Genomic DNA, 26,937 nt, shown 5'->3' with positions numbered 1-26,937 from the left:
GGAAGTTAAAGTTCCTCCCCCTTCCCTGCAGGTCCAGGAAGGTGAGAATCCAAACAGACTGTATCCCAAAAATCCAGTATATGCAGAGGAAACAAGTCCCAGTGTCATTGTCAATGACTTTTCAGAAAGACTCCGGGTCAGCCACATTCAGAGAATCCGGCCCATTCAGAGAATCTGGTTGGATCACATGCTCGTTCAGTCCTAGTCTAACTGGCCTTGGTGAACTCTCATTAGATTGGTCCCCTTGTATCAGTGGGTGATCGCACCCCTCGTGATCCTGATTTCCTTTTTCATGTTTTTCCTCCTTCTGCTCCTCATTTGGACCTTTGGGGACTCAGTCCGGTGCTCCAATGTGGGTCTCCATCTGTATTGCCATCCATCGTCGAATGAAGGTTCCCTCTGGTCCTGCCTTCTTTGCTCACGTTCTCTTTCCTTCTGCTTCTCGTTTGGACCTAGGGAGTTAAGTCCAGTTTTCCTATGTGGGTCTTTGTCTCTATCTCCATCCATCACCAGATGAAGATTCTGGGACTCTTGTCTATTTCCAATCTCCAGGAGGATAACTACATGATTTTCTTCAGGTTCACCTTCTTATTTAGCTTCTCTAAGATAACAAATAATAGGCTCAAAGATCTTTAATTATGGCTAGAATCCACTTATGAGTGAATACATACCATATTCCTATTTTTGGGTCTGGCTTACCTCACTCAGTAAAACGTTTTCTATGTCCATCCATTCACATGCAAAATTCAAGATGTCATTGTTTTTTATCGCTGAGTAAAACTCTAATGTATATGTGTTCCACACCTTCTTTAACCATTCTTCTATTGAGGGACACCTAGGTTGTTTCCAGGTTCTGGCTATCACAAGTAGTGCTGCTATGAACATAGTTGAACAAATGCTTTTGTGGTATGATAGGGCATCTCTTGGGTATATTCCCAAGAGTGGATTAATCTGACCACTTTGAATCAGATAGAAGAGAAAGTGGGAAGTAGTCTACAAGACATAGGCACAGGAGACCACTTCCTAGGTAGAACCCCAGTAGCACAGACAGTAAGAGAATCAATGAATAAATGGGACCTCCTGAAACTGAGAAGCTTCTGTAAAGCAAAGGACACTGTCAGTAAGACCAAAAGGCTACCTTCTGACTGGGAGAAGATCTTCACCAACCCCTCATCAGATAAAGGCCTGATCTCCAAAATATACAAAGAACTCAAGAAACTAGACACTAAAACTCTATTTAACCCAATTAAAAAATGGGGTGCTGATTTGAACAGAGAATTCTCAACAGAAGAACTTCGAATGGCTAAAAGACACTTACGGTCATGCTCAACATCCTTAGTGATCAGGGAAATGCAAATCAAAACCACTTTGAAATACCATTTTACACCGGTCAGATTAGCTAAAGTCAACAACACCAATTGTAGCCTATGCTGGAGAGGATGTGGAGAGAGGGGAACTCTCATCCATTGTTGGTGGGAATGCAAACTTGTGCAGCCACTGTGGAAATCAGTGTGGCGGTTTCTCAGGAAACTGGAAGTCAACCTCCCTCAAGACTATTTTTATATTTTACTCAGAAATATCCTTTTTTCCTATATTACACAGGATGACTTTTTCCAGGGTATCACAGTTTCTGAGAGTTTGAGTAGTTTGCATGCTTTATGCGTTCAAGACAGGGGCTGCGTGGGTCACATACTAACTCCTGTCTCTTGACTCAGGATCTTTGGAGCCTATAGCATGGATGTGATTATTAGTACCTCATTTGGAGTTGTAGCGGATTCCCTCAACAATCCCCAGGATCCCTTTGTGAGAAACATCAAAAAGCTTTTAACGTTTGACATTTTCATTCCATTGCTTTTCTCTACAGGTATATAGATTGTTTTTCAACTATATTAAGATATTAGACATATTTTAATAAACGTATAAAGCAAAAAGATTTCTCATAGTATATATATATAAACCCTTGCCTCCCCATCTTGCTTTCACTCCCATATGATCTGGTTCTATTATCACCCATTGTATTTTCCCAACACATGTGGTTATCCATCATTCCTACATATTTTTGATAAGTATTGGATGATCATGGCATTTTTGTCTTTAATTTACTAAACTCATTATTAATATACATTTACATACATCAATTCATTCCTTCATCTCTTGAATTAAAGTTAATTTAATGTCATCTGCTTCAAATGTTTCTGATTTTTTTGTTATGGATAGTATATTTATTTTAAGAGTAGGTGTAGAAGTCTCTATCACAGCTTTGGAATGAAGATGAATTCCCTCAACATCCCCAGGTATCCTTTGTGAAAATTATCAGAAAGCATTTAACATATTGGCTTTTATCTATAGCTATGTAGGGCATTTTTAAAGTCTACCAGTATGCTAAATTTGTTTTAGCTAACATAGAAAGTAAAAATACTTATGGTATACACACATATGCATACACACACACACACTACACTACACTATATTCTCTTCTATGTCTCTATTTAATGTTCTGACCCAATATCCTCCTTTATATTTGCATATTACATATGTTTTTATTAGTTTTGGTGAATGTTTAATGTTGAGTTGTTAAATATGAAAAAAAAACAATGATTTCTGTCCTTGAGCGCATTTATGTCAGGATTTATATTTATACATTTACGTATACTGAACCATCTCTCCATCATTGGAATGAAAGTGAAATGAATGTAATTTAATTCTTGTTACATTACTGATTTCCTACTGTCTTTATTTTCTTCATTCTCTTTTCCTTAACAGCTACCTTAGTATTGTTTTTCCCCTCTAGACTTTTTAAATGTGTTTATCTTTTTCTTGAGGATGAAGTATTTCTTCCAGTATGTTCTGTAACATGGCTAAAATCATTTAGCCTGACTTATCCCAAATAATATTTCTTTCTTCTTTGATTATCATCAATAGTTTGTTGATATGTTAATCTTTCTGAGCAGGTTTGATTTTCAAATACTGAAATACATCTTCTAAGCCCTATGATCTTACGTGATTTGCACTGAGAATTCAGCTGTGACACTGATGGATCTATCTTGATCTGTGACTTGGTCCTTCCCTCTTGCTTGTTTCAGTACACTTCCTTTATTCTGTGTGTTGTGAGCTTTTACCTTTAATATGATATAGGATGTTTCTTTTCTGCTCATGCCTATGTAATGTTCTCTCTACACTTTTGTATCTACATGGACATCTCTTTCTTAGGTTTGGGAAATTTTCTTCTATGTTCTTATTGGAAATATCTTATATAACTTTGACATGAAAATCTTCTCATTTCTCTATGCTGAAACTCACAGACTTTTTCTTGGTCTCCCAAAAGCCTTTACAAGTTATACCTACCCTCTTGATCAAATTGATCACTAACCATAACTGAATGGTCCTATTCCTCTGTCTTGTCTCTCGGTCATCATCTTTTCTCATATATATTACTCATTTTATCTTTGATCTTTTCCACAGAATCTTATATTTGAGTTAATAGATTTTTCATTTCTGTCATTATCTCATTGTTGTTTCCCTTCTGAATCTCTATCTTTTTATGAAATTTTATTTAATACCTTTCCTCAATTCCCTGAATTCTTTAAGCATTTAGTGTTTTCTTGGAATTATTCAGAAGATAGGTACGTGTTTTTTGAATTTTTTGAACAAATTTGTAATCACTTTGATTTCTAATATAGAGTTATGTCTGCTTATCTTTTTAAGAGTTGCTATTAACTTAATAATTATTGAAAGAAAATTGATTTAGTTTTTCATCTTACTAGTGCTTTACTGCTGAGATTTTTTTATCTGTCTTTGCATTAGAAGTTAAGTTTTCTTGTTGATTTAATTCATATCATCTTTCTTCCTTCAGTGGGAGTGTTTTGTGTTAAAGAAAGTCTATATTTGAGTAGGGTTGAGATGAATTTTCTTCTGTTAGCCTTGTGTTCAGGGCTTCAAGATCTCCACTCAGTCATTCACAGACAGTTGATCAATGTCTTCAACATGAGTTGTTGTCCATCAGTAAGACTGCCATGAAAATATATTGATAGTCAATTAAGAAGCTATCTTTAGAAAGTCCTTAAGTTCAAATGTTTTAGCAGCTAAGGCATACTGAATTCTCTCTCTACTACTTAGCTGTTTGTACTATAAGTGAGAATAAGGGAGAAGATATGTAAGAAGTAAACCTTGGAGAAACTAGTGGCTAATTGAATGTTTCTTAGTAGGAAATGGGGAGAAATGTGTATATAGAAAGGAAAAGGTAGAGAGAAAAAAAGATGGGGAAATCTTGTTTAAATATAGACTGGAAACAGAAGGTTAAGGCTGTGCACTCATATCATATAAAACAATCTCATCTCTCTGAAAGCTGAGTCACAGATATACTGGGAACAAGACCAGTCTATGTTTTAAGAAAGAAGAAAGGTTATAGAAAAAGGTTTGTAAAACAAAGAAATCATATAACATAAAAAGTGAGAAAAGTAGGAATCTATATTGACATAGGATACGATAAAAAACAAGAAATAGCTGTAGTGGAGAGTAAGACTGTGGAAAAATTTTGATAAGAAAATAACTTGGCCATAATATGAGGTTGTCTCACCAAAGGAGGATCCTTGGCATTATTCTCTTCCCTAAGTCCTGCTTGATAATATATTTGATGTTGAGTTTCCTCATCAAAATCTTCCCTGGGTCAGCCCAATGAATGTTATGTGTCCAGGAGGATCAGTGTGCAGTGGGGGCCATGACTATTTATGTTTTAATGATTTTGTGAATGGTGTTTTCTTGCTAGTTTCACATTGGTCTTGTTTTGTTCTATTAAATATGAATGCAGTTAAGTAAAGGAGCAGTTTTGTGTCAGTTGTGTTGCTGAATGCTTTTAATTCCTAAGGTAATGATATAGAGGCAGGATGATTGTAATTCTTGGTCTACTTGGCCTAAGAGCAGGATTCTTCTTCAAACACAGGGCTTAGGGATGGGACTTTGTGGTATGATGCTTGGCTAGCAGTTCTAATGTTGCTTATTTCACCATGAACAATGAATTTTTTTGCTTATTTTATTCAGATTATATTTAGCAATTAAGTCTGCTCTCAAACATGTGATTCTCCCCCTCAGCACTTAGAGGGATGTAATACTGAGAGTACCAGAACTCAGAGTTGCAGCTTACTTTTGTGTATCCTTGTATATTGATGCTGAACCCTGGTAGACTATAAAACTTTTGGTTATAGTCAATGAGGAGTAGTGAAGATAAAAAGAACAAGCTATCGTGGTCCCTTTTTAACTTATAAGGAAACATCTTCTCTGTAAATATCTGTGTAAACTCTTGGTTTTCATAGACATTTTTATCAAGTTAAGAGAATTCCCTGAACATCTAATTTTATGAGAGCACTAGACAGGAAGGATTATTGGAGACCCTGTTCTAAATTTTCAAATTACTTCATTCTATGTGCTTGTGTGCCACTTGATTTTATTCTATTTGTACCTCTTTGGATAGCATGCTTCAAGGTATCATGTTTCTGCATCATTGTGAAAAGTGTTTTATTGATGAAATCTCCATCAAATGTATAAGTCACATTTGACACAATTTTACTTTGCATGACATATTCTGGTATGATTAAGAAGATAGTATAAGCCTTTAAAATGAATTCTGAAGCTTTTTGTAATTTTGTAAGTTTTGAACCTTCCTGTGAAGAATTGGTTTTGGTTTTCTGTAAGTATTTTGTAGAATTCCTTACTGAATTCCTGTGGAGAAAATGTATTCTTTGTTTATATGTTTTTATTAAAACTTCAAAATCCTTACACTGACAAGGATATTTTTGTCCTCCAGTTATGTTTGGTTCTATGTTAGGTTTGTAGGTCCTGACACTCTAGGCAATATTTGTGTGGTCATATTCTCATGCCCAAGTAATCCTTCAGAAGAGGGAGAAAAGGATTATAGAGACAGGGGAGTCAAACATTACAAGAATACTCACAGAACCAAATGACCTGGACTCATAGGGACTGAACTGACAATGAGAAAGCCTGTATGGGATTGACCTAGGCACTCTGCATGTCTGTTACAGTTGTGTAGCATGATCCTCTTGTGGGACTCCTATTAGTAGGAAAAAGGGCTGTCTCAAACACTTTTACTGCTCCTCATAGTGGGTTACTTTGCCCAGCCTTAATGTATGGGGAGGTGCTTAGTCTTTCTGCAACTATATATGTCTTGTTTTGTTGACAGTCATTGGAGACCTTCCCTTTTAAACAGAAAAGAAGGTGAGTGGATTGAGGGGTATCAACAGGGTGCGGTATTGGGAGGAGAGAAATGAGGAGATACTGTAGACAGGATATAAGATAAATAAATAAGCTGTAGGAGTTCTTTGGTAGAGTTTTTGGGGTCACTTATGTACACTATCATATTGTCTGCAAATAACAAAAGTTTAACTTCATTCTTTCCAATTTGAATCCCCTTGATCCCCTTATGTTGTCTTATTGCTATTGCTATAACTTCAAACACTATATTGAAGGGGTATGGAGAGAGTGGACAGCCTTGTCGTGTTCCTGATTTTAGTGGAATGGCTTTGAGTTTCTCTCCATTCAATTCGATGTTAGCTGTCAGCTTGCTGTATATTGCTTTTATTATATTTAGGTATGATCCTTGTATCCCCAATCTCTCCAACACCTTTATCATAAATGGGTGTTGAATTTTGTCAAATGCTTTTTCAGCATCCAATGAAATGATCATATGGTTTTTTTCTTTCAGTTTATTTATATGATGGATTACATTGATAGATTTGCATATGTTGAACCAGCCCTGCATCTCTGGGATGAAGCCCACTTGATCATAATTGATGATTTTTCTAATGTGTTCTTGGATTCGGACCTGGACCGAGGGACCTGGAGGGAGGGGGGAGGAACTTGGACTTTTCACAGGGCAGGAAACCCTGACTGCTCTTGGTACTGGAGAGGGAGTGGGGGGAGCAGGAGGGTATTGGGAGAAGGGGTGGAAGTGGAAATTTTTATCAATCAATCAATAAATAAATAAATTTAAAAAAATTTACAAAAGCAATAAAAATAAATGCTAGTAAGGATATGGAGAAAGAGACTTTTGTTCACTGTTGATTTGAACATCAATATTTCAATATTTGACTAGTTATGGAAGTTTTTTGAGAAATGTATATAAAATAATCATAAAATATAAATAAATAAATTTATTTTAAAGATTTAAGATCTTAAGGTGTGATAAGCTTTATATATTTTACATTTTTTTAGCTTTTCGGCCAATTTTGTTTCTGTCACTAGATTTGATTGTTTTATTTTTTAATTATACAGTTTTTAACATTGATGAATAAAGTAACTGACAATAGGTAAAGTTAACATCTCGTCATGGTGTTTCTTCTTCTCTATAGCACTCTTTCCATTCCTTAAAGGACTATATGAAAAACTGAATATCTGCATTCTTCCAAGTGATGCTACAAGTTTTTTACAAAATTTTGTGAATAAAGCAAAAAAAAAAAAAAAGATTGATTGGCAGGTAATCAGAAGGTAAAATGTATTAAAAATTTAATTTCAATTTAAAAGCATTTCTGTCACATGTCACACATTCCCTATGGAAAGTCTCATTAAAATATTTGATGAATTCGTTCTCTTTAATCTTTGTTGTGGCTTGCCATTAAGTTGGGAAATTTCTTTGAGCATTGAGAATGGCACTTGAATAACACAGCTTTGCCTAATGAGACCAGAACATGACAGGAAGTTACTGTCAGTAAGATACTGAAGAATCAGTATCTAAGCAAATTTTTATTGCTCTGGGTATTTGGAATATTTGCACATAGTCACATAAAATCCAGCAATGAGCTCCAGAAACAGCCGTCAATAAATATGGGATGTTGTTTAAGAATAGGTTAAGTAAACAACAGGCTGATATTCAGAACTTTTTGTTAAACAAATGCATATAACAGAAAAAGAAACTGACAACCATTCAGTCAGGGGTCTGTCATGAGTAACTTCAGATGCTCAGAATGAGGAAAAGCCCTGAGAAAAGGTGTTGGACATGGCACCATGATACTAGAGTATGACAGACTTCTTGTTCTCCAAAATCTGTAAATAACAGTTTTTGTAACCAGTGATTTAGGCAAACTTAACCATAGACTGGCATTAAATAAGTCATAAAAGAATATAAGGTCTCCATCCCATACTCATTTCTTACTTAACAACACAACTTCTGACTTTGATATTTCTGTCTCTTTTCAGCACCGAGTGGATTTTTTTCAGCTGATGATGAACTCCCAGAATTTGAAAAACGTGGAGAACCACAAAGGTAATAAAGGATGCTTTCCAGTCTAAAGAGAAGCACAGGCAGAGATATTTGTTTTTGAAATGTAGACAGGATCACTTAAGCAGAAAAGGCTTCCTGTTAAATTGCAATGAGGCACAGACATGTATTTAAAAAGCAGCAGCCTGAGGAACTTTCTAAAATCTTGGAGTATCTGCATAAAGAAAATACCAAAGTTATTGTACCTTCCATCTATGACAGAAAAGAACAACCATGCATTATCAATAGCATGAATGCCTAAAAAAGACCTGAATTGTCCCAATAATAGCTGACATTCTAACATACATGGGGACAATTTCATGAAAACCCATGCTTAGTTGGAGAGATACATATAAATAACAACTGCTGAGAGAGAGATAATTAGATTTCCTCAGGGATTAGTCCATGATTGATTATCCAATACTAAATGGTCAACCCGGAAACAAATTCAAGAAGGCAAGGCAAACTGAGCAGACTGAGCATGTTGTAGTTATATGATTTTTTATTTCTGTATTAATAAAAATTGTTAAGGAACTGCTAAATTAGAGGAAAAGTGTGGCCTTGGAATGGGAGGAGGGAGGAGAGAAAAGAAGAAATGAAATAATATTTTAATTAAGATTTTAAAATCTGTCTAATTTTATTTTACCTCTTTCTGATGTGGAGATCATGGCCCAATCAATCATATTTATTTTTGTCGGCTATGAGACTACAAGCACTACTCTTTCCTTTATTATGTATTTGCTGGCAACTTATCCTGATGTCCAAAAGAAACTCCAGCATGAGATTGATTTAGCCCTACCCAAGAAGGTAAGTTGATAGACTTGGAGATAGAGGGGAAAGGTGAAACCTCAACATGAAAATAGTTCCATACTTGTATTTGGAATTATAGTTAGTACAGTAAGAACCGATACTTTCAGCAATAGTGTCTGAAAATTCGGCAGAGGGAAAATATGTGTACAGAAAAACTAATCTCTGTAATTCTGTACAGAGCCTGAAACATCCGCTATCTCTTAACTACAATAACACATTCTAAACGATGAATAAAATCTCTTTAGATTTTTAATGATAAGCAAGTGTCAAGCAAGTATTTTCTTAAACTTAAATGGGTGTTTTGCTTACATACCTATATCTGTTTTTTATGTACATATCTGAAATGTGAGTAAGCCAGAAGAAGGCATCAGCTTCCTAGGAACTAGAGTTCTAGGAATTATGCTCACCATGTGGGTACTGTGAAATGAGCCTGCACACTCTGCAAGAACCTTCAATGCTGTTAACTACTGAAGCATTCCCCTAGAACCTCAAACAAGTGACCTGATACCTCTATTATTATCAATGGAAATGCTATGGTATGACTGCTATTAATGGACCCTTGCCTTGTCTCTGCTGGGCAAGCTGATTCAGCTATTCTCATTATTGCTCTCTAATCATATGATTCAATTTGAACAAAACAGATCATGGCGGCTTTCAACCTACACTGTTCACCTCTACAATATGGTAGCTTCAGTGTCTCACAAAGTGACAGCCACATATCATATAAGCTGTTTTCTCATCTATGTCCAAAATTAGATGCAATGAGGTGTAAGGGACCTACTGTGGGACAATGTTTTTATCCTGTAAACATTTGTTTCTTGTATTTGTTTAATAAAATGCTGATTGGCCAGTAGCCAGGCAGGAAGAATAGGTGGGGCAAAAAGAACAGGAGAATACTGGGAAGGGGATTCTACAGTCTGCAGTCGTGACTAAGCCACAGAAGAAGCAAGATGTGACTGCCTTGCCAAAAAAGGTACCAAGCCACGTGGCTAACTCAGACAAGAATTATGAACTAATGTAAGTTACAAGTTTTAGGAAATAAGAAGCCTGAACTAATGAGTAAATCAGTTTATAACTAATGATTACTAATAAAGACTTCTTTGTGATTTGTTTGGGACTTAACAATTCCAGGAACTGGGCAGGACAGAAACCTCAGTCAAGAAAGTACCTATATTCTGGGATCAGCTATGTTGTCAGTGAGGTGCCTTCAAAGCATCTTCAGGCCTCATACTCACCCTCTGTTTTTGTTTCATTATGTAACTGTAATAAATACCATGACCCAAAACAACCATGGGAAGTAAACAATTACTTCATCTTATATTTTCATATGATAGTCTATCACTGAGGAAAGTCAATAAAGCAACTCAAGACAGGAACTTGGAGACAGGGCTGCATGCCACCCTACTTATCACTACTTCTGACCAAGGTACTCCCTCACCACCAATAAAGCACACCAGGACATGGAGGATGCTGGCTGCTCTCTGGTCCACTCATTGACCATAATTTAGATGTTCTCCTACAACTCAAATTTATCCTATAAGGATACAGTACCACTTGCAATTGGCAGGACCCTGCTACATCAATGAATCATCTGGACAACTCTGCCAGATACACACAAACAAATCTAATCTAATTCCTATTCTTTCATCTAGACCTCCTTCTCAGTTGACGAGGCTGTGGAATATTGGAAGTTAAAGATTCATTAGAACACCATTTTAAGCACCAGTGGAGGTGCTCTATCAGGAACTAAGCATAGAGCTGTTTGGGCTTTTAACTGGAATAGAAATTTTTGCTCAATTAGTCTCCATTTTTATCCATTTAACCATGATGAGTTTCAAAGAAAAAAGATCTTATTGATGTTAGTCACTGTAATTTCATACACTATTCCTGTTTACTATGGCATTGGTTAATAAGAACATTCTAATTGCTCATTTATAGTAATGTTAAATTTAATCACAGGATTTAAAAACTGTGAATTATCCTCTGAAGGATTGATATGGATTTTTTAAAAAGAAATAACAATTATCTTCTTTATATTTCCACAGTCTGAACTTGTGGCCCTCTTCCTTAATAAGTTTTCACACTCTCAATAACTAATTTATGTTGAAGAGAAAGACATAATATCCCTTTGATTATTACTGAAAAGGAAAATCGTGCAAAAGAACACTCAAGATTTGGACCTAAGTATAAGTTTCTGTGAATATTCTTCAATCCTTATGGATTTCAGTGGCCCTTTAGAATGTGAACATACATGACTATTATAAATAAGACTTATCAGTGATAAACCCAGTCACTAATATTGTTGAATGTGGAGTTCCTAGGAACATAGAAGTACTTTATAATTTGTCATGAAAGTTGGTTTCAAATATCCAAATCAGCAAAATCTTCTTTTTTAATCTTCCCAAGCATCTGCCACTTATGAAACCCTACTAGATATGGAATATCTTGACATGGTAGTGAGTGAAGCTATGAGATTATATCCAGTTGCTTACAGGGTTAGCAGAATCAGTAAGAAAGATGCTGAAATCAATGGTATACTCATTCCTAAATAGACTGTGGTGATTATACCTGTCTTTGCTCTACACCGAGATCCAAAATATTGGTCAGAGCCTGAGGAGTTCCGTCCTGAAAGGTATGAGGACCCTGAAAAGGGGAATGTACACAGAATAAGACTTCTATAAGAGGGTTAATATGTCCAGCCTATTTCTGTAATCACATTAATATAAATTGATATTATCTTGCATGCATGTTTGATTTCAGAATATTAGTAGTACAAAGTGATAATTATAGAAGAAAATACATGCATTTCAACTGAACAAAAAATGATAATTCCATATTTTGTAATTTTGTTTTAGAGTATCAAAACCTGTATTAGTCATAGTTTCCAATACTGTGAAGAGACACTATGACCATAGCAAATTTTATAAACAAAAACATTACATGGGGGCTGGCTTAAAGTTCAGAGGTTTAGTCTGTTATCATCAAGACAGAAAGTGTGGTGGCTTGTAGGCAGACATGTGGCTAGAGAAATAACTGAGAGCTCTACATCCAGATCAGCAGGCAGCAGAAATAAAAGACTGAGCCACAATACCTGGCTGAGCCTCAGAGACCTCATAGGCACCCCCAGTGACACACTTCCTCCAAAACGGCAACAATTCCCAATTGTGCCAGTCCCTATGATCCTGTGGACCACTTTCATTCAAACTGCCACAAATACTTAATACCAATTTCAATAATATATGAAATGATTGAATATATTGCTAAATGTGTATAGATATTTAAATATTAGAAAAATATAAGTTTCATCCTGTTTTTATAAATTATTGCTTTCTATGACCTACAAATGCTGTTTTGTAATATATGCTTGTGTGTGTATGTGAGAATGAGTGTATGTGTGTCAAAAAGAACAAACACAATTAACATAATTAGAAAATCAATTAGATAATTTTCTAAATTGTTAGGTTATTATTTCTTTAATGTTGGTCATATTGTCACTAGAACTCTTGGACACCTTCCAAAATGTAAAAATCATATTCCTCTCTATATTTCTTCAAGTACATAACCTCTTTTTTTCTCAAATTATTATTTAGGTGCTCATATGTATTGGTGTGGATTATATATACCTATAAATAACCTGACTAATTTATATCATGTTCCTCATGTAAAAATGATAGTTTAAGATAGATGCAGTTAAACTAGGAGACCAAAAATTTATACACCTCTGTCGTGAAGTTCTGGATGCCTATGATATTGTATTCTTAGCCATGTGTCTCTGGTGTTGGCAGTTGTTCTCTATATAGTGCTTATTAGACAAAAAGAATTGACTTGCTCCTGTTTTCTGATTAGGTTAATTCTATGTCCCATCTATATAGCCACCACATACACATACTTTATCTTAGTGACTATAAACTCAGACATCATTTATTATCCATTTCTATGGTTTTTCCAACTTTCAGATAATATAGACTCAGGGGGCATCAGTGACTAGGCCATGGAGTGAGGAATGAAAATAGTTAAAAAGATATTGTTATTGGACAGGTATTGGTAATACATGCCTTTAATTCCAGCACTAAGGAGGGAGAGTCAGGCAGAGCTCTGTGAGTTTGTGGCCATTCAGGCCTACAGAGCAAGTTCCAGGACAGGCTCCTAGCTCCTCAGAGAAACGCTGTCTTAAAGAAAAGAAAAGAAATATGATTGTAATAAAACATTATATATAAGATGTCTATAGAAACTCCAGTGTTTCTCATGTGTGTGTATGTACTCTTCCCCAACAGGATTCCACCAAGCTCAACTTGTACAAACAAACCAATACAACCTTCACCTGACCCCAATGCTGTCCTACAAAATAGCTTAGAAATTGTTTCATAATCTTCTTTGATACTTAATAACTCTCACAGAATAGATGGTTAAAAGTCTTCTAGAGCATTTACTGAATCAGCATTTCTCCTATGGGAAGGATGGACACAAATTTCAGGGATAACAGAGTACAGAAGCAGCTGTGTCCTTGCTAACTACTTCACTGAATGACTTTTGGAGAATGGTGAGGGAGTGACAGATATTGGGAAAGGATCATAATGAGGAAAAAGAGGGCTGGAGAGAAAGAGGATGAGGAAGAGGAAAGAGACTGGGATGACTAGAATGAAACGTTTACAGGAAGAAAAGAGAGGATGGTGAGGGGAGTAGGGATTGGAATAGAAATAACTCATTAATAACATGTATCTTCTCCATCCACAGTGAGCAAATCCCCAACTCAAGTGTCAGGGCAATCCTTCCTTCTCCCGAGCAAGTACTTTGTGATGTTTACACACTGATAACATTCAACATCTTTAATAATTTAAACGTTAAAGACACATTTAATTTCAATGAACATTCACCACTCATATCTTGTTTACATTAGGAGCTCCTTTACTGTAAAGTTATAGAAAGAATATTAACTTCCAAATCTCATAATGAATTAAACACTCCATGATTGGAATATTGAACACCCTGAAGTTCCCTGTATGATTCTGGCAGAGGGATGTAAGTGAAAACTGGAAACTGCAAACATGTTTCTTTTGTGCATTTCATGTTTTGTTAATTATGTTCTGGTTCAATTGTGATACCAGGTTCAGGAAGGAAAATAAAGTTAGAATTAATCCTTACACATACCTGCCTTTTGGATATGAACGTAGAAACTGCATTGGCATGAGGTTTGCTCTCATTAACATGAAACTTGCTATTGTCAAAATCCTGCAGTACATTTCCCTGCTGCCTTGTGAAGAAACAGAGGTGAGACAGAATATTTTATTTGGGGGATTTTTTGTTTTTTATTTATAGGAATTTTATTAACTAGTATATATAAAAATATACTAAAATATATAACATATATTGAATCTATCTATCTATCTATCTATATATATATGGATTGTACTGTTTTATTTCTTCCTAATGTATCCTCTATTGAGAGATCTGTATAAAACCATGTGTGGGCTCTCGGGCCATTGAGTTCTGGAGCAATAAGTCTTTATCTAAGTTTAAATGAAAGATCATGATTATTAAATGAAGATATTACTTATATGATTATGTATAGTATTATTGAAGCTGAGTAATTTTTCTTGTTACCATTATATAAGTATTCTACAAAATAATAGACTTTGTTATTGCATTTTTTATACTTGTATATACCATATATGGAACAGACTTGTTTTGTTCTTCTCCTCTGATAAAATTCATATTTACCATAGACTCCCCTTTCCTTTGCCCCTTCTCCAAGTCCCCCTTGCCTCCCTTATCCCAAGATCCATTGATCCTCCATTTCCCTTCAGAAAAGAACAAACCTTTTAGGGATATCAACTGAACACGGCATAACGAAATGCAATGAGACTAGGCATAAACTCTCATAACAAGGCGGGTGGAACAACCCAGTGACACAAAAACTGCCCCAGGATCAGGAAAAAGAGTCAGAGACATCTATTCCTACTCCTACTTTTAGGAGTTCCTCAGAAACCCCAAGCTAAACAATCACAGCTTGTATGCAACAGGTCTAGTACAGACCCATGAAAGCTCTATGATTCCTGCTTCAGGTTCCAAGCCCCTATGAGATCTGTTTAGTTGATAGTTTGGTACATGTTCACTAGTATCCTTGACCCCTCTAGCTCCCACAACCATGGAGCAAATTTTTAAGTTATAAATATATATTAATTTTCAAATTTTTTATATATATATAGTTAACCTGAAACACAATATATATTTCAATTTCAATATATATATATATATTAAATATATATATTTCATTTTCAAGAGGTATAATGGTCACCTTATTGTCCTTGTGTCATATCAGAATGTCTGTCCAAAATCTTTCACCAATCAAGAGACTTTCAAAGTTCCACAGTAGTTCCCATTTAAAAACACAGACAAAAATCCATGCATCAAACCACTATTCATGAATATGAAAGACTCCTTTGCTTAGCCATTTTATGCACTTTTCCACATATTTTATGGATTCTGGTCTAGACAATCAGGCATCCACCTACATTCTTATATATACATGTGTTTTGTTTCCCTCTTCATTCATCATTATATCTTATCCTGAATGTTCAAATCAACCAAGCCACCTCCAAGCCAAGAACTTTCAGTAGATTTTCTCTGTGAAATGTTTTCCTCTCTTTTAGATATATTATTTTCAGGCTGCCACTGCCGCTATGCCCATAGCCCATTGACTATCACATGTACTTTCATATTTTATTTTCTCTGTATTTATTAAAGCATCCTCTGCTTTCTAAATCATCTAATTTTCTTCTTTCCAAAACTTAAAATTATTCCTCAAAGAACTTTTGTATATTAAAATCTATCAATACATTGAAAAAATTTAAAATTATTCTAAATATTAAAAATTTACAAAATTATTTTAACAGATGCATTTCTTTATGTATTCTTTTAAATGCTTTATTAATTATTGGAGAATTCATACATTTCAACTTATCCCATGACCACCTTCACCTCATGTCACACTCAGTGTTGTGCTCTATCTCCACTTTTCTCCCTAAGTTTTTAATCAATCAAGACCATTTTATGTTATATGATTGTTCTTATTTTGGGGTCTGGTGTGGAATCTTGCTGACTTAAGATATGTCCCAGCCTTAAAGAAAACAGACTGCATTTCACAGCAGTGATCAAATAGTAAAGTTCTTCAGCCTAGGGTTACAAACTCACCATTGTGAGTTGAGTTTACACATGTTACACATGTTCTTATGGGATGTACACCTGGTGATTCAAGTCCTCAGACCTATTCTGTGTGTACTTTTAATGTAATGTATCACATTTAGAAATATGGTTGAAATTCTTTCTCTGAAGAACTTAAGAATGGGTTGTCATTAACTTAAATGAAACAATGCCCAAAAAGTTAACATTATGATTTTTGTATTAAATAACACTCGAAAGTCATTAGGTTATCATCATAGAAGAGGAATATAATATTGTCATTTTCTCTTTGGTGACATGAGTGTAGCTGTCTTTCTTCTCTACACATGAACACAATACAGAAGAATAATTTTATTATGATCATAGGCAAGATTTAGCTATCTAGCAATCTACAAGATAGCTCTAGCTACCTACAAGACGAGTTTCTCAAACTAAGACATATCCTGTTTGTACATTTTTATGCTGATATAGGATTCTTATTCTATTGGATGGCCATCTCTGCCACAAACTGACAAGAATATCATTTTAAAAATTAATAAAATGAGTGAAAATTCCCTTTTAAGTACCATCCTTGAATTATAGAGATACAGAGAACTCATACCTTAAATGTTCCCAAAGTCCTTCCATTATCATTAACCCACAAGTATCAGTTTGGAAGTTTTAGAAATTGTTTAGAAATCAGAATCATATGATAACATTCACCGTGTACAAACCCTACTTGTGATTGTCTTTCCAGTTTTACTGAATAAAAATTAACTTATATAACCTGTTAAAATGTGTTTTCTCTGTGTTCACAAATGTTGTTTACAAGGTTCAAACTTTTAATTTTCAGTTAAAATTTAGATCTCTAGGGGAGACATCAAAATTTTGTTTCAGGCCTTTTACAGAATAGGTGTTCAATTTGTATGTTGAAGTTTGAATAGATTTAAGCATGTTTCGATATTCCATATAATCAATTAAAGATTTTCTTTGTGTTTGTCTTAGTAGGGGTCTCTATTTTTGTGAAGAGACAACATGATCATGGAAACTCTTAGAACAAAACATTTTTATTGAGGTTGTGATTTAACATTTCAGAGATTTACTCTAGGGAGCAATACAACTGGGAGTATTGTGGTGTAAAGGCAGACATATTGCCAGGGAAGTCTCCATCTTAATCCAAAGGTAACAGGAAGTGGCTTGAGACACTGGGCATGGCTTGAACATATGATACCTCAAAACCCATCTCTATAGTGACTTACTTCCTACAAGACCACACATTCTTGAACAAGTCCACACCTCTTAATATGGACTCCCAATGGACTCCCTTTGTGGACCATGTTTTATCAAACCACCACATTCAGAAAAAGTAATTTGCTCAATTATAATGATAGATTTCTTTCTAGAAAGGACGCAGTCCTTGAGGTTCAAGATTCTACAGAACATACTATATAGCTCAGCAAGCCTTAACTTTGTATTCTGCCTCTCTTACTTTTAGAACCTGAAAGTAAGGGTAAGAGCCATGTGATAACACAGGCATAAGTGGCTATTGTTCTTAATATGTTGGTTCTATCAGCCTTCTGTAGAATTCGATGATTCATTTAACTTACCAATGTATTTTTCAACTATTTTAGGTTCCCTTGAAATTAGGAAAGACATTGCTTCTTACTCCAGAAAAACCTATTGTCCTGAGGATTATATCAAGAAATGGAAACATAAATGAAGGTTGATTTTTTTACTTATTCATTTATTTATAAAAATTTCCACTTTCTCCCCTCCTCCCAATACCCTCCCATTCCACCCACTCCCTCTCCTCCTCCCTCTCCAGTCCTAAGAGCAGTCAGGGTTTCCTGCCCTGTGGGAAGTTCAAGGTCCTCAGCCCTCCCTTATTTCAAGTTCTGATATGTTCCTCAAAGAGTGCATTTTAAGTACCTGGATTTTAATTTATTCCTGAAGAAAACATAGATGAATATAACTTTAATATATACAGCTTTTATTCTCAGTAAAATAACTAATAGTCTCAGTTATAGATGTCAAAAACAAGATATCTAGCATTTTAGAAGTCTAGTTTCTTGAGTTCTTTATATATTTTGGAGATCAGATCTTTGTCTGTTGCGGGGTTGGTAAAGTTCTTCTCCCAGTCAGAAGGTAGCCTTTTTGTCTTAATGAGAGTGTCCTTTGCTTTACAAAAGCTTCTCAGTTTCAGGAGGTCCCACTTATTCAATGTTGCCCTTAATGTCTGTTCTGCTGGGGTTATACGTAGGATCCACCCATTTGCTTGCAAAATTCAAGATGGCATTATTTTTTACCACTAAGTAAAACTCTACAGTGTATATGATCCACACCTTCTTTATCCATTCTTCTATTTAGGGACACCTAGGTTGTTTCCAGGTTATGGCTATTACAAATAGTGCTGCCATGAACATCTTTGAACAAATACTTTTGTAGTATTATAGGGTATCTCTTCAGTATATTCCCAAGAATGGTATTGCTAGATTCTGGGGTAGTTTCATCCCAAATTTCCTGAGAAACCGCCACACTGATTTCCAAAGTGGGTGCACAAGTTTGCATTCCCAACAGCAATTGATGAGTGTTCCCCTTATTCTACATCCTCTCCAGCAAAGGCTATCATTGGTGTCTTTGATTTTAGCCATTCTGACAGCTGTAAGTTGTTATCTCAAAGTTGTTTTCATTTGCATTTCCCTGGTCGCTAAGGAGGTTGCACATGACCTTATGTGTCTTCTGGCCATTTGAACTTCTTCTGTTGAGAATTCTCTGTTCAGTTCAGTGCCCCATTTTTTAATTGGGTTAATTAGCATTTTAAAATCTAGTTTCTTGAGTTCTTTGTATATTTTGGAGATCAGACCTTTGTCTGATGAGGGGTTGGTGAACATCTTCTTGCTATCTGTAGGTTGCCTTTTTGTCTTAATGACACTGTCTTTTGCTTTACAGAAGCTTCTTAGTTTAAGAGGTCCAATTTACTCAGTGTTGCCCTTATTGTCTGTGATACTGCGATTATATGTAGAAAGTGGTTTCCTGTGCCCATGTGTTGTAGACTACTTCCCACTTTCTCTTCTATCAGGTTCAGTATGTTCGGATTAATATTGATGTCTTTAATCCATTTGGACTTAAGTTTTGTGCATGGTGATAGATATGGTTCTATTTTCATTCTTCTGCAGGTTGACATCCAGTTATGCCAGCACCATTTCTTAAAGACGCTTTCTTTCTTCTATTGTATACTTTTAGCTCCTTTGTCGAAAATCAGGTGTTCATAGATTTGTGGGTTAATATTCGGGTCTTCTATTCGATTCCATAGGTCGACTTCTCTGTTTTTATGCCAATACCAAGCTATTTTCATTACTGTAGCTCTGTTATAGTGTTTGAAGTAAGGGATAGTAATGCCTCCAGAAGTTCCTTTATTGTATAATATTGTTTTGGCTCTCCTGGGTTTTTTGTTATGCCATATAAAGTTGATTATTGTTCTCTCAAGGTCTTTGAAAAATTTTGCTGGGATATTAATGTGGATTGTGTTGAATTTATAGATTGCCTTTGGTAGAATTGCCCTTTTTACTATGTTGAATCTACCCATCTGAGAGCATGGGAGATCCTTCCATTTTCTGGTAGCCTCTTCAGTTTCTCTTTTCAATGCCTTAAAGTTCTTGTCAAACAGATCTTTCTCTTCCTTGGTTAGAGTTACCCCAAGATACTTTATGCGATTTGTGGCTATTGTAAAAGTTGAAGTTTCTCTGATTTCCCACTCTTCTTCTCTATCCTTTGTGTATAGGAGGGCTACTGATTTTTTTGAGGTGACCTTGTAACCTGCTACATCACTGAAGGTATTTATCTGCTGTAGGAGTTCTTTGGTAGAGTTTTTGGGTCACTAATGTACACTATCACATTACCTGCAAATAGAGAAAGTTCAACTTCTTCCTTTCTGATTCGAATCCCCTTGATCTCCTTATGTTGTCTTATTGCTATTGCTAGAACTTCATGAACTATGTTGAAGAGATATGGGGAGAGTGGACATCCTTGTCTTGTTCCTGATTTTAATGGAATGGCTTTGAGTTTCTCTCCATTTAATTTGATATTAGTTTTTGGCTTGCTATATATTGCTTTTATTACATTAGGCATGATCCTTATATCCCTAATCTCTCCAAAACCTTTATCATAAAGGGGTGTTGAATATTGTAAAATGCTTTTTGTGTATCCAATGAAATGATCATATTAATTTTTACTTTCAGTTTATTTATATGATGGATTACATTGATAGATCTTGGTATGTAGAACCAGTCCTGCATCTCTGGGATGGAGTCTCCTTGATCATAATGGGCAATTTTTTAATGTGTTCTTGGATTCTGTTTGCCAGAATTTTATTAAGAATTTTTGCTGGGTCTTGAGGTACATCATTTCCCATTTTAGAAACCATAATGCAGGGTACCATTTTTTTCTATTTGACTGTGTCTGTTGCCCTGTTGAAACTTTTCAGTTTCATAAGGTTCCATTTTAATTGTTGATCTTATTGCCATTGTATTCCTCTACATGCAGACATCCAGTTAGACAATCACAATTTGTTGAAGATGCTTTCCTTTTCCTTTTTCAAATGTTTTTTTAAAAAATATTTATTTATTTATTAAAAATTTCCACCTCCTCCCCACTTGTCTTCTCCCTCCCTCTCACCCCTCCCCTTCCCTCTCTAGTCCTAAGAGCAGTCAGGGTTCCCTGCTTCGTTGGAAGTCCAAGTTCCTCCCTCCTCCATCCAGGTCTATAAAGGTGAGCATCCAAACAAACCAGCCTCCCACAAAGTCAGTCCATGCAGTAGAATCAAAAGCCAGTGCCATTGTCCTTGGCTTCTCAGTCAGCCTTCATTGCCAGCTACATTCAGAGTGTCCATTTTGATCACATGTTCCATCACTCCCAGTCCAGCTGGCCTTGGTGAGCTCCCATTAGATCAGTCCCACCATCTCAGTGGGTGGACACACCTCTCTTGGTCCTGACTTCCTTGCTCATGTTCTCCCTCCTTCTGCTCCTCATTTGGACTTTGGGAGCTTACTCCAGTGCTTCAATGTGGGTCTCTGTCTCTATCTCCATCCATCGCCAGATGAAGGTTTTATAGTGATATGCAAGCTATACATCAGTGTGGCTATGGGACAATGCCAGTTCAGGCACCCTCTCATTTGCTGCCCAAGGAACAACTGGGTACCTCTCCTTGGACCTGGGACCCCCTCTAGAGACAAGTCTCTTTTCAATATTTTATTTCTGACTTCGTAATAAAAGTTCTACTGTCCATAAATGTGTAGATTCACATCTGAATCTTCAGTTCAATTCGTTTGGTCAACCTGTCTGTTTTTATGCAATACCATGTGGATTTTATTAATATAGCTCTATAGTACAAATTTAAATCAGGGGCAGTGGTATCTCTGGAAGTTCTTTGATTGTACACCATTGTTTTTCCTATTTGGGCTTTTTTGTTTTTCCAGTTGAAGGTGAATATTGTCCCTTTAAGGTCAGTAAAGAATTATGTTAGAATTTATTTTCAATTTTTTTATTGATTATTTGAGAGTTTCCCAACCTGCACCCTGATTACACTCATTTTCAAATCTCCACAGGTCCACCCTTTCTCCCTTGTGAATTCCCCATGACAAAAAGAAAAACTCCTAATTATATCGCCCATATACTTACTGGAGCATGATGAAATTCCTGTTGGCCACCCCTTAAAAAAAAAACAGTCCTTACTTATATGTACATCGGTTAGAAGCCATCAGTTAAGAAACACTTCAGCATCCTTATCACAAATTTAAAGAATGTTCTCTGATGACTTTCTGTCTAGGTTGTTACTTTTGAGGAACAGTTATAGGGGGTCATCTTATAGGTCTTCTAGTTCCCTCTCTCTCAGATGTGAGTCTGAAATCATCAATACTACAGAAGAAGTATGATCTATACCATCATCAGTACCTGGATCAATGAACTTTTTCATTGTCTCAGGCACTAAGATTTGTCATGAAACTCATTATGATCTCTAGTAACAGAACAGACCATGAACATCAGCATGGCCTTCTGTTGTGTCATAGGCTATGGACACCGTTGTAGTATCTGCAGCATCACAAGTAGAGAACATCCACATGCCCTCAGATGGCAACAGAAGCCACTCAAATTAACATGGCTTCAGGTGGCAGAAGCCCCACAGACAACAACAGGGCTTCACGTGGCCCCATGGACCACTGACAACTGCATGGCCTTCAGTGGTAACATGGGCCATGGATATTACCGCATCATAGACCACTGACATCAACAAGGCCTCAGGTGGCAGTATAAGCCATTAATATAAACATGCAACCTGCTGACAGCAGCATGACCCATAGGTATCCTCATGACTTTCGGTATGTGTTATAATTTTAATGGGGATTATATTAAATCTACAGATTGATTTTGGTAAAATGGGCATTTTTACTACAATAACTCTACCAATCCATGAATACTGGAGACCTTTACATCTTCTGATATTTACTCCAATTTCTTTCTTTCTTCAAAGACTTGAAATTATTTTCATCCAAGTCTTTCACTTGCTTGCTTAATGTCACTCCCAGATAAGTTATATTATTTGTGGCTATTGGGGAAGGAATTGTTTCCTGATTTTTTTGTGGTTTGTTTTGGAGAATATCTGTGAGGTAGTGAGAAGAAGGTATATGCTTCTGTTTTCCGGTGAAATGTTCTGTAGATATCTTTTGGGTCCTTTTGGTTCACAGCATCTATTAGTTACACTATTTGTCTGTTTAGTATTTGTCTCGATAACTTGTCCATTGGTGAGAGAAGGTTATTGCAATCACCCAGTATTAATGTGTGAGGTTTGATGTCTGATTAAGCTTCAGTAATGTTCTCTTCACAAACGTAGTTGTCCTTAATTTTAAGGCATACATGTTAAAAACTGAAATGTCGTCAGCTTTGTGGGTTTTTCCTTTGATTAGTATGAAAAATCCTTATCACATATCTTTTGATTAATTTAGGTTTGAAGTCTATTTTGTTAAATAGTAGGATAGCTGCAGTCTCTTGCTTGTTCAGTACATTTGTTTGGAATATTTTTCTTTCCAACACTTTATTCTGAGGTAATATTTATCTTTGATATAATATATGTTTCTTGAATGAAGGAGAGTGATGAATCATATGTTGTATCCATTCTGATAGACTGTGTCTTTTTATTGATATTGAGAGATATTAGTGACCAATAGATTGTTAATTCCTGTTATTTGTTTTTGTTGGTGGTCATGGTGGTGATGGCAGTAGTGATGGGGTATATGCGTTTGCTTCTTTTCTTTCACTCTTGCTGGTATGAGACTACTTATTTTCTATTTTTCATAAATGTAGTTAACCTCATTGCTTTGGAGTTCTCTTCTGTTTTCTTCTCTAGGGACAGATTTTAGATAAATATTGTTTGACTTTGACTTTATCATGAAATATCATTTTTCTCCATCTATATTGATTAAAAGTTTTGCATGTATAGTAATTTGGGCTGGAATTTGTAGTCTTTTAGAGTATGAAGTATATTTCTCCAGGGCCTTCTTGATTTTAGAGTCTGCACTGAGAAGTCAAGTGTAATTCTCATAGGCCTACCTTTATATGTTACTTGGTCTTTTTCCCTTGCACATTTAATAGTCTTTCTTTGTTCTGTACATTTAGTGTTTTGATTATTATGTGACAAGGGGGGTCTTTGTTTCTGGTCCATTATATTTGGTGTTCTTAAAGATTTTCCTCCTTTATATGTATGTTCTTCTTTAGGCTAGAAAAATTTTCTTCTATGATTTTGTTGAAAACATTTTCTGGGCTTTTGGGCTAGAAATTTCCTTCTTCTATTCCTATTATTCTTAGGCTTGGTTCCAGATTTCCTAGATCTTTGTGTGAGGAATTTCTAAGATTTAACATTTTCTCTGACTAATGTGTCAATTTCTTCAGAAATCCTCTGTTCCATGTCTTCTGTTGGTAATGCTTGCACTAGTAGTTCATGTCTACTACCTAGGTTTTCCATGTCCAGAATTCCCTCTAGTTGTGTTTTCTTTATTGATTCTATTTCCATTTTCAGGTCTTAAACCATGTTGTTTCCTCCAACTATTTGTTTGTTTGTCTTGCTTTCTTGCCTTTCTTTAAGAAGTTTATTATTTCCTTGTAAAGAAACTCTATTATCTTTGAAAAGTTGGTTTTAAGGTCATTTTCTTGTGCTTCAGCTGTGTCAGAATTGTCAGATCTTGCCATAGTAGGATAGCTGGTTTCTGGCAGAGACATACAGACCTTGATGTTATTGATTGTATTCTTCCATAGTTTAGGCATGTAGATTTGAGATGACTACAGGTCTAGGTATTGATTTCTAAGTTTGTCTTTGATGGATGTTTGTTGTGTTCCTTAGTTTCTGTTTCCTCTTTGGTCTTCTTTGGTCTGCTGCCCTGATATTCAGGCAGCAGGTCTGATATCTAGTCAAGCAGAGAGTCTCTTAATGTTAAGTTAATGGGTGGTACATGGCGATTAGGATGAGAGGGGTCACTGTTGATAATGTTAGTAAGGGTGGATGTCGAGAGAATAATTATATATGTGGGCCACCTATCTGAAGTTCTGGCAGTTGAGTTTGCCTATCTCTTCTCTCAACTGCTATGGTCTTCATATGTCCATTTGACTGGCTTGGCGTGTACCTGAGCAGTCTGTCTCTTCAAGTTGTGGAAAAGAGCCTAAAAACAGGGTGAGTAGTGTCTCAGGAAGAGGTAATAGTTAATTGGTTGTGTCTTTAGGATCTGAACCAAGGATACAGGAAAGTTATGAGGGCATATGGACCACTTTCCTGTTCTTTTGACTGAACCAGAAAGACTTTCTAACTACAGAGAATCTTCCTCAGCTCCTCCTGTGTGATTCCTAAGACATCACTTAAGATTCTACTATCAGGAATGTGGTGTGTGTTCACAGATGACAGTGAAAATCACTATACCATAATATGTATGACATCATGCTTCTAAGGTGGCTTTTTTTATCTTTGAATTCAACATCAGTCATGACATCATTTAGGTCATGCATGTAAAGCATTCCATTTCCTAAACAATTACAAAGTCAATTGAAAGTTAATAATCTCTTCAACTCACTTAAACAAACACTTAAGAATATCCAATCTGATCAAGACTGTGTATTGACACAACTTTATATATCTTGTGCAGTTTATAACACTTAGATTTGAAGAGCTTGAACATTTTTAGACCAACAGCGATGTTAATAACATACCTTCATATTGCACAGGACTTATCCTGGTACCCTACTGTATAATTACCCTGTTCATTTAATCTGCTGTTAATGCAGCAATGTCCCAAACAACTTTATTTGCTTTAGAGTTCCTATGTAAGGAGCCTTTACTACCTAAGCTAATGCACAGTTTAAATCATAATTATGTATTCCATCATGCCACAGACTAAGAGTAATGCATGTGTGTATTTATGTGTTGTCATAATCATTAGCTAAAGTGGCCAACAGTTTGGAAGCAAACCTATAGTTAAATATTTACCATAAGCATTGCAAACAGCCCATAGATTAACTTTGACTGTTGTAAACTTACAATACTTTTTGGTTTTCTGAGTGTTGCAATGTTTGTTGGGGTCAATAAATCAGTTTTCTCCATGTAAAATTGTAAAGTATTCTGTAAAAAGATACATCATCTCTTTCCCTTATTATGGTTTATGTGATGTTCAACAAGTATAGAATAAAGTCCTCTGTTATGAACTCATACATGAGCAATAGTTCCAGACAGAACAACAAGCATAAATCTCAGATTGAACACCACCTATTCCATACAGAGGCAAGTCACAAGAGAAAAATTGGACAATTCAGTCTTGGGGATTTCTCTTGATCAAGATAATCCAAGGGTGATGTCCTATTACATTTGGGTTCATCCGAAACTATCTTTAATATATCTAACTGGCACAGTATTGGAAACATATGAGTGAAGCATCTCTGTGAATCTGAGAGTATTTTTAAATCCATATATACACACACTTTCCTGTATCAAACAAGGGCTTATTGTGAGGTTTTTGTCTTGTGTTTCTCCCATAACATTTTGTTATGACTATAACTATTCATAATTATGGTACAAAAGCAAATGGTGATTCAAGTAAATTGTAGTGTTTGTTTACACCGGGTGCTGTGAAAGGGGTCTTTATACCAAAGGAAAACTTTTCAGTTTTTCAAGACAGGATTTCTCTGTATAACCTTTACTGTCCCAGAGCTAGTTCTGTAGGACAGCCTGGCCTCAAACTCACAAAGATCTACCATTTCTCCCTCCCAAATACTGGAATTAAAGTTTGCCACCACTGCCTGACCACAATATAAGTTCCAAAGTTTCAGAAAGTAAGACTGTCATTAACATATTTGAACAAGTATTTGTAAATCAAAAAACCTTCAAATTAGAGAAAAGAAACTAAAGCTTCCTTGTAAAAAAAGGCACAGAACTGGGCACACTTGAAAGGTTTGTATTTAGACAGCATCTCTCAAGACTTTAAATTAATTTGATCATTCCCAAGCATACGTTAATTATATTTGGCATGACCTACAACATATATAATTGTATATATTCTCATTAATTGTCTCTGTAATCAAAAAAGTATTTTAATAAAAAATACAAATGAAAAAAAGAATATTCCATTAATTAAAGAAAGGCAGCAAAATAATGCAAGATGAACCTTAGATTT

The 26,937-nt window shown here is 35.6% G+C and overlaps 1 protein-coding gene across 12 annotated transcripts in view; it reads left to right on the top strand.

Moving 5' to 3' along the window:
- LOC125398814 (cytochrome P450 3A13-like) overlaps positions 1–26,937 on the top strand; it is a 90,665-nt gene that overhangs the window by 63,532 nt on the left and 196 nt on the right. For 5 of the 12 annotated variants that reach the window (XM_087903424.1, XM_087903426.1, XM_087903421.1 and 2 more), the window contains 6 exons: positions 7,362–7,497; positions 8,206–8,272; positions 8,930–9,073; positions 11,629–11,708; positions 14,182–14,344; positions 17,866–17,956. In XM_087903424.1, the coding sequence (XP_087759550.1) occupies positions 8,933–9,073; positions 11,629–11,708; positions 14,182–14,344; positions 17,866–17,956 (475 nt within the window). In that variant the 5' untranslated portion in view covers positions 7,362–7,497; positions 8,206–8,272; positions 8,930–8,932. Of the gene's footprint in view, positions 1–6,193; positions 6,229–7,361; positions 7,498–8,205; positions 8,273–8,929; positions 9,074–11,628; positions 11,709–14,181; positions 14,345–17,865; positions 17,957–26,937 lie in introns of all 12 variants that reach the window. The other 7 variants (XM_087903427.1, XM_087903429.1, XM_087903428.1 and 4 more) reach the window with 6 other exon arrangements.

This window comes from Myodes glareolus, chromosome 2 (genome assembly GCF_982192425.1).
Source record: "Myodes glareolus chromosome 2, mMyoGla1.1, whole genome shotgun sequence".
NCBI classification, from domain to species: domain Eukaryota; kingdom Metazoa; phylum Chordata; class Mammalia; order Rodentia; family Cricetidae; genus Myodes; species Myodes glareolus.
This window is presented reverse-complemented; position numbering and strand designations above follow the sequence as displayed.